Source organism: Syngnathus scovelli, chromosome 2 (genome assembly GCF_024217435.2).
Source record: "Syngnathus scovelli strain Florida chromosome 2, RoL_Ssco_1.2, whole genome shotgun sequence".
Classification (NCBI taxonomy): domain Eukaryota; kingdom Metazoa; phylum Chordata; class Actinopteri; order Syngnathiformes; family Syngnathidae; genus Syngnathus; species Syngnathus scovelli.
In genome coordinates, this window is record NC_090848.1 from 2,996,058 (window position 1) to 3,004,139 (window position 8,082).

Sequence of the window (8,082 nt, forward strand, 5' to 3'; positions counted from 1 at the left end):
AGTGAGTAATCACCCGTGCCAGACGGACAACGGCGGCTGCAGCAACCTGTGCCTGCTCTCGCCCGGCGGGGGCTACAAATGCGCCTGCCCCACCAACTTCTACCTTGCCAGCGACCGGCGGACGTGCATGTCCAATTGCACAGCTAGCCAGGTGACGCCATCCGCGCGAGCATCCGTGCTAGCATTCTGGGCATTAGCTTCATTTGCATTTTGCTTTTGTAGTTTGTCTGCAAGAACGACAAGTGCATTCCGTTTTGGTGGAAATGCGACACGGAGGACGATTGCGGCGACCGCTCGGACGAGCCGGCCGACTGTTGTGAGTGCGGATCGTCCAAAATGTAGCGAGCGGCGGTGTCGTGAGCTCCGGTACTTTTTTTGACAGCTGAGTTCAAGTGTCGACCGGGCCAGTTCCAGTGCGGCACGGGGATCTGCACCAACCCGGCGTACATATGCGACGGAGACAACGACTGTCAGGATAATTCGGACGAGGCCAACTGCGGTACGGCTCGTCTTTCTTTCTCTTGCGGCGTGCGTGGTTCCGACAGGATTTCTGATGTTGGTGTCACGGCGCCGCAGATATTCACGTTTGCCTGCCCAGCCAGTTCAAATGTTCCCACCCGAGTCGCTGCATCCCCGGAATCTTCCGCTGCAACGGCCAAGACAACTGCGGCGAGGGAGAGGACGAGAAGGACTGCCGTGAGTGTTTTTCCGCGCTCGGCCTGTTCCGGTTGCACCTTGTCATCAAATCCTTGTGGATTTTTTTTTACAGCTGAGGTCACGTGTGCACCCACCCAGTTCCAGTGCGCCGTCACCAAACGCTGTATTCCTCGCGTCTGGGTGTGCGACCGCGACAACGACTGCGTGGACGGTTCGGATGAACCCACCAACTGCAGTAAGCATTGTTTTCTTCTGCAGCGCAATTTGAAACAAATGCTAAATTAGCAAAAGAGCTAATATAGCAAACATGCCGGGCCGCTCGGGGGGTGATTAGGGGCCGCGTATAGCCCGCGAGCCGCTGATTGAAAAGCGATGCATTTGAGGTCTTCGGTAAAAGCACGCTCCAAATATTCCCGCCCGTAGCCCAGATGACCTGCGGCGTGGACGAGTTCCGCTGTAAAGACTCCGGGCGCTGCATCCCGGCCCGCTGGAAGTGCGACGGCGAGGACGACTGCGGCGATGCCTCCGACGAGCCCAAGGAGGAGTGCGGTGAGCCTTTTTCGCCCAAACGAGCCGGGTCGCTCATCTTTCGTCACCACAACACGTGCTAATGCGCGCAGCCGAGAGGACGTGCGAGCCGTACCAGTTCCGCTGCAAAAACAACCGCTGCGTCCCGGGCCGCTGGCAGTGCGACTACGACAACGACTGCGGCGACAACTCGGACGAAGACAAATGCGGTTGGTGCCCCTGCTCTTGACTCCGCCCACTTTGTCCATAACATGCGGTCGCTGTCATGACGAGTACATTTCATCTCCTCATGTCTTGTCTGTTTCATTTCATACTGTCGCGTTGGCATGAGCTAGAGGTGAGTCTTCATTACGCCTTCCATGTGCCGCCTTCATGCGGGAGACTTGACTTTCCTAAAAGAATTCCAAAAAAACAACTTTAATTGTCCTTTCTTAAGATGACGGTCGTGACAATCGTTTCTAATTTCATCGTTGTCATTGCAAAGACCCCATTTTGTGCCCAAGCTGTAATTACTTTCGTTGAAATGCTTTTCCTTCGGGCGCAGTTCCTCGCCAGTGCTCGGAAAGCGAGTTCGCCTGCACCAACGGCCGCTGCATCGCCGGCCGGTGGAAGTGCGACGGAGACCACGATTGCGCCGATGGATCCGACGAGGTGCCTTCAACGCATTCCATAATTTACCGGGATGAAGTTTGACACTTTTTTTTCCAGGATGGCTGCGATGTCAAGTGTGACAACGACCAGTTCCAGTGCAAGAACGGCCACTGCATTTCCATTCGCTGGCGGTGTGACGCCGACCCGGACTGCATGGACGGCAGCGATGAGGAGAACTGCCACATTTCCGGTGAGTGCATCATCTTGTTTTTTTTAGCTCCGATCGTCTGGGATGGAGTCAAGTCACTTGCTCTTCTTTCAGCTGGCCGTCACTGTCCTTCGGATGAATTCCAGTGCAACAACACCCTGTGCAAACCTCTCGCCTGGAAGTGTGACGGAGAGGATGACTGTGGAGACAACTCGGATGAGAATCCGGAAGAATGCAGTGAGTGTCGAGCACCAAAAAAAAAAAAAAAAAAGCACAAGACCACATGGTCTCATAACTACACGGACAACAAACGTAATTCAGGAAACGTTACAATGCTTCGTAAAATGTTCATGGTCTTTCTTCTTCTTCATAGGAAGGTTCCAGTGTCCTCCCACCAGAGCTTTCCGCTGCCAAAACGACCGCGTGTGTCTTCAGATGTCAAAGAGATGCGACGGCATCGACCACTGCGGCGACAAATCGGACGAACGGGATTGCGAAGTCCATCCAGCAGTTCCCGCTTGCGAGAAAGACCAGTTCTTGTGCGCTAACGGAAAGTGCATCAGCGCCACTTTGAGATGCAACGTCTTTAACGACTGCGAGGACTACGGCTCTGACGAGATCAACTGCAAATCAGGTACGTTTCTTGCTTTACAGGTTTTTTTGTTTTTTAAAAAAAAAAAAATTCTTGTTGTTGACAGAGAGCAAGCTAAACGACTGCAGGAGCAACAGGACTCAGTGCGGCGACGGCGACGAGGCCCACTGCGTCACCAACGGCACCGACGCCTTCTGCTCCTGTAAAGCGGGCTTCCACAAGATCAGCCATCGCACGTGTGGAGGTAAAGGCGCACAAAAGAGCAATCCTTTTTTTCTTCTTCACCTCTTGACTCACCTCTTTGCTGTTCATCAGACACGAACGAGTGTCTGGAGTTCGGAGCGTGTTCCCACATATGCAACAACACCAAGGGCTCGTACAAATGCAGCTGCCACAAGCACTTCACCAAGATCAACGACAACTGCAAAGCTGACAGTGAGCGCCGACTTTTCATCGAAAAAAAACAAATCCGGATTGTCAATCTTGAGCAAACTGACATTATTCCTCCTCAAGCTATTTTCAAAACTGTAAATTGGTTAACAAGATCAAAAAAAGCATTTGTAAGTCCTCATCTATCTCACAGACATGAACAGCAGTCAGCAGGTCCTCTACATAGCCGACGACAACGAAATCCGCAGCCTGGACCCGGGCATGCCCGACTGGCGCTACGAGCAGACCTTCCAAGGGGACGCCAGCGTCCGCATCGATGCCATGGACCTGCACGTTAAGACCAACCGTGTCTTCTGGACCAACTGGCACACGGGGCGCATCTCCTCCTACGAACTTCCCGGGCAGTCCACCTTGTCGGCCAACTCCCACCGCAACAAGCGGCAGAGCGCGGGCAGGATCACCAACCTGCTGGTACGCGACCTTTGACCTTTTGTTTAACAGGGACAAAGGAGTAAACGTCTCTCGTGTCGTCCAGATTAAAGAGCTGAAGATGCCTCGGGGAATAGCCGTGGACTGGGTGGCCGGTAACCTGTACTGGACCGACTCCGGTCGAGATGTCATCGAGGTGGCTCAGATGTCAGGCCGCCATTGCAAGACTCTCATCTCGGGCATGATAGACGAGCCCTACGCCATCGTGGTGGATCCGCAGAGAGGGTACGCCATCGGCAAAGCCCAGCTTGAGCGTTTTGGTTTAAAATCTGCCTTCGTCTTCCAGAACCATGTACTGGGCGGACTGGGGGAACCATCCCAAAATTGAGACAGCCGCCATGGACGGAACGCTGCGACAGACCCTGGTCCACGAGAACATCCAATGGCCGACAGGTCGGTCGGCCGACCTTTGCTGAGTCTTCCTTTTGTGTAGCTTGTGTAGCGAGGTCTTTTGACTCCCCAGGTTTGGCGGTGGACTACTTCAACGAGCGTCTTTACTGGGCCGACGCAAAGCTGTCGCTCATCGGAAGCGTCCGTCTGGATGGCTCCGATTCCGTCGTAGCCGCTTCCGGCGTCAAAAACAGTTGAGCTCCTTCCTTTGAACAAAAACTTCCATCGTGACAAGAAATGAAATAATGCTCTTGTCTTCTGTGTCCACATCCAGAGCTGGCCCACCCGTTTAGCATCGACATCTTTGAGGACTACATCTACGGAGTCACCTTAGTTAATAACGTTGTTTTCCGGGTTAACAAATTTGGGAAAGGCCCCATGGAGACGCTCACCACGGGCATCAACCACGCCACTGACATCGTCTTGTACCACCGCTACAAGCAGCCGGAGAGTGAGTGGCATCCATCAACTTGATCAAATCGCGCCCGATTCTTTAACGATTCTCATCACTTGTGTTTCTCTGCTTTAGTGACCAACCCATGTGACAGGAAAAAGTGCGAGTGGCTCTGTCTGCTCAGCCCCAGCGGACCGGTGTGCACCTGCCCCAACAACTTCATCGCCGACAACGGCACGTGTGTGGAGAGATCCGGCCCGACCCAGTCGCCCTTCTGTACGTCCGCCCTCCTCAATCCCCTCTTCCTCTTCCTACCGGCTGTTGACGTTAGTGTATATCTCCACAGCGCCCCCCTCAGGCCCTTGCGATATTCAGTGTCAGAACGGAGGGAGCTGCTTCCTCAACGCCCGACAGGTAGCCAAATGTCGCTGCCAGCCCAGCTACACCGGAGAGAGATGCCAGATCAACCAGTGCCGGGATTACTGCAAGAATGGAGGAACCTGCACCGCATCTCATACAGGTGAGTCAGTCCTCGCTTGTGATGGGCGGGGTCAGCTTTCAAACAACTCTGACAAAGACGCTACGACTCGCTAGGTGCTCCAACGTGCAGATGCCCGAAAGGCTTCACGGGGCCCACCTGCGACCGTCAGACTTGTCAGAACTACTGCCAGAACGGCGGCAACTGCTCGGTCAACTCGGGCAATCAGCCGACCTGCAGCTGCCCCACCGAATACCGCGGCGATCAGTGCCAGTACAGTAAGTGGGCGTTCTCGCATGGTCACCACCTACGCATTGCACCACCTTCACCTTCCGATCGCTCGCAGGTAAATGCGAAGGCTATTGCGAGAACAGCGGAACATGCTTGCAAACGTCCAACGGCACCAAAACGTGTCAGTGCTCCAGTCAGTACGTCGGACAGCAATGCGAGCTGGACAAATGTGTCTTCTGTGGCACGGGGAGCTGTCTGACGTCCTCTTCGGGACAAGTCTCCTGCAGGTATGTCAAAGTCTCCACATGTCTCATTTTTTGTGGCCCACGTGTCATTTATTTGTGTGTAGATGCCCCAACGGTCAGACCCAACCCAGCTGCTATACCTGCTTGGACTACTGCTCCAATGGCCAATGTAGCGTTGATACTCGCACGCTACTCCCCCAGTGCAAGTAAGATGAGCACCTTTTTCTTCATGCCTGGCAAAAAATGATTAAACACGATGGCCGTCTGTGCAGGTGTCCCACAGCATGGAGAGGTTACAGATGTGAAATTGCTTCTTCGGTGGATTCCTCGGTGTCTGGTGGAAGTGAGTGGCAAGCTTCTTGAGTGACAACTTGTATTTTGGCTGGATTTGCTGAGATTTTTTTGTTGGCTCCCAGGAACGGCGTCAGTGGTGGTCCCCGTGCTTCTGCTGCTCTTACTGGTACTGCTGGTGGTCGGCGCCATCTTGTGGTACAAGAGGAGAATGCGAGGGTAGGCCTTGTCACGGTTGTCTTTCTTTGAATCAATCTTTCGTCTTCGCTTGTCCATCAAGCATCTCTTTCCTGTCTCCCAGGTCTCTTTGGCCGGCCAAATCTCGCTCTCGCTGCTCGCGGTAACTTGACAGGCTTGCAACATTTAGGCTTTGCTAAGCTCACTCCCTCCCTCCCTCCCTAAAAATGTGTTGTCCATGCATCCCTCTGAGCGTTGGCCTTTAAGTATCTTGTCTGTCCTTGCCTGCCTTTTGCTGCCCGAGAAACCGAAAGGACGACAGCAATTTAGCAAATTTTGCCGCTCCGTCATTCGTTATTCTGTCATTGTCAGTCAGCCATTTTTTTTAAGCCCAACAAAACTATGGTTATAAAAAAAAAAAAAAACATAAAAGGATGGACTGCCTATGACGGATGGGTGCCTGAGCGGCTGACGAATGACAAGCGGGCAAAGTGTTGTTTTTATTTTGCTTGTCCATACGGTTTCCTGTTGTACATGTTCCAGTGTGCTTGCTTGGTGAAGTATGGAACGGTCTCTGAATAACCGATGATGGCGTGTAAACTGCTCAGCATTCTTTCCAATGCTGCTGCAATGTTTTCCCCAGCATTTTGAAAAACCAAACTTTGTATAGATGTTTCTGCCGACTCAGCTTCTCGTCTGTTCTGCTTGTTGTAGAGCTAAGGGCTTCCAGCACCACAGGATGACCAACGGCGCCATGAACGTGGAGATCGGCAATCCCGCTTACAAAATCTACGAGGGAGACCCTGACGATGACGCCGGCGAGCTCCTGGATTCAGACTTTGCTTTGGACCCAGAGAAAGTAAGAACAAAGAAATATATGCAATACACAGTGCAAATCCTACTTCAAAACCGTACCCTTAGTTTGAAACTCTACTTCAAAACTCCAAGTTTGAAACCCTACTTCAAAACCCCTAACCTGAATTTGAAACCATAATCCTAGTGTGAAAGCCTACTTCAAAACCCTAACCCCAGTTTGAAACTCTACTTAAAAACCTTAACTCTAGTTTTAATCCCTAACCCTAGTTTGAAACCCTAGTTTGAAACCCCTAGTTTGAAACCTTAGTTTTAAACCCCTAGTTTGAAACCCTAGTTTGAAACCCTAACCTTGGTTTTAAACCCTAGTTTAAAACCTTAACCCTAGTTTGAAACCCTAACCTTGGTTTTAAACCCTAATTTAAAACTTTAACCCTAGTTTGAAACCCTAACCTTGGTTTTAAACCCTAGTTTAAAACCTTAACTCTAGTTTGAAACCCTAACCTTGGTTTTAAACCCTAGTTTGAAACCCTAACCTTGGTTTTAAACCCTAGTTTAAAACCTTAACCCTAGTTTGAAACCCTAACCTTGGTTTTAAACCCTAATTTAAAACTTTAACCCTAGTTTGAAACCCTAACCTTGGTTTTAAACCCTAGTTTAAAACCTTAACCCTAGTTTAAAACCCTAACCTTGGTTTTAAACCCTAATTTAAAACTTTAACCCTAGTTTGAAACCCTAACCTTGGTTTTAAACCCTAGTTTAAAACCTTAACTCTAGTTTGAAACCCTAACCTTGGTTTTAAACCCTAGTTTGAAACCCTAACCTTGGTTTTAAACCCTAGTTTAAAACCTTAACCCTAGTTTGAAACCCTAAACTTGGTTTTAAACCCTAATTTAAAACTTTAACCCTAGTTTGAAACCCTAACCTTGGTTTTAAACCCTAGTTTAAAACCTTAACTCTAGTTTGAAACCCTAACCTTGGTTTTAAACCCTAGTTTAAAACCTTAGCCCTAGTTTGAAACCCTAACCTTGGTTTTAAACCCTAATTTAAAACTTTAACCCTAGTTTGAAACCCTAACCTTGGTTTTAAACCCTAGTTTAAAACCTTAACTCTAGTTTGAAACCCTAACCTTGGTTTTAAACCCTAGTTTAAAACCTTAACCCTAGTTTGAAACCCTAACCTTGGTTTTAAACCCTAGTTTAAAACCTTAACCCTAGTTTGAAACCCTAACCTTGGTTTTAAACCCTAGTTTAAAACCTTAACCTTAGTTTGAAACCCTAACCTTGGTTTTAAACCCTAGTTTAAAACCTTAACCCTAGTTTGAAACCCTAACCTTGGTTTTAAACCCTAATTTAAAATTTTAACCCTAGTTTGAAACCCTAACCTTGGTTTTAAACCCTAGTTTAAAACCTTAGCCCTAGTTTGAAACCCTAACCTTGGTTTTAAACCCTAATTTAAAACTTTAACCCTAGTTTGAAACCCTAACCTTGGTTTTAAACCCTAGTTTAAAACCTTAGCCCTAGTTTGAAACCCTAACCTTGGTTTTAAACCCTAATTTAAAACTTTAACCCTAGTTTGAAACCCTAACCTTGGTTTTAAACCCTAGTT

The 8,082-nt window shown here is 49.5% G+C and overlaps 1 protein-coding gene across 2 annotated transcripts in view; it reads left to right on the forward strand.

Moving 5' to 3' along the window:
• LOC125989412 (low-density lipoprotein receptor-related protein 1) overlaps nt 1–8,082 on the forward strand; it is a 45,913-nt gene that overhangs the window by 36,032 nt on the left and 1,799 nt on the right. The window contains exons 62-88 of one of the 2 annotated variants that reach the window (XM_049755772.1): nt 3–151; nt 223–316; nt 383–499; nt 577–696; nt 770–892; nt 1,081–1,206; nt 1,278–1,394; nt 1,730–1,836; nt 1,894–2,026; nt 2,099–2,221; nt 2,358–2,618; nt 2,683–2,820; nt 2,892–3,011; nt 3,160–3,437; nt 3,502–3,680; nt 3,742–3,848; nt 3,919–4,038; nt 4,120–4,296; nt 4,375–4,515; nt 4,586–4,759; nt 4,834–4,995; nt 5,064–5,235; nt 5,298–5,399; nt 5,466–5,536; nt 5,610–5,703; nt 5,786–5,824; nt 6,376–6,520. In XM_049755772.1, the coding sequence (XP_049611729.1) occupies nt 3–151; nt 223–316; nt 383–499; nt 577–696; nt 770–892; nt 1,081–1,206; nt 1,278–1,394; nt 1,730–1,836; nt 1,894–2,026; nt 2,099–2,221; nt 2,358–2,618; nt 2,683–2,820; nt 2,892–3,011; nt 3,160–3,437; nt 3,502–3,680; nt 3,742–3,848; nt 3,919–4,038; nt 4,120–4,296; nt 4,375–4,515; nt 4,586–4,759; nt 4,834–4,995; nt 5,064–5,235; nt 5,298–5,399; nt 5,466–5,536; nt 5,610–5,703; nt 5,786–5,824; nt 6,376–6,520 (3,689 nt within the window). The remainder of the gene's footprint in view (nt 1–2; nt 152–222; nt 317–382; nt 500–576; nt 697–769; nt 893–1,080; nt 1,207–1,277; nt 1,395–1,729; nt 1,837–1,893; nt 2,027–2,098; nt 2,222–2,357; nt 2,619–2,682; nt 2,821–2,891; nt 3,012–3,159; nt 3,438–3,501; nt 3,681–3,741; nt 3,849–3,918; nt 4,039–4,119; nt 4,297–4,374; nt 4,516–4,585; nt 4,760–4,833; nt 4,996–5,063; nt 5,236–5,297; nt 5,400–5,465; nt 5,537–5,609; nt 5,704–5,785; nt 5,825–6,375; nt 6,521–8,082) is intronic. The other variant, XM_049755773.1, reaches the window with a different exon arrangement.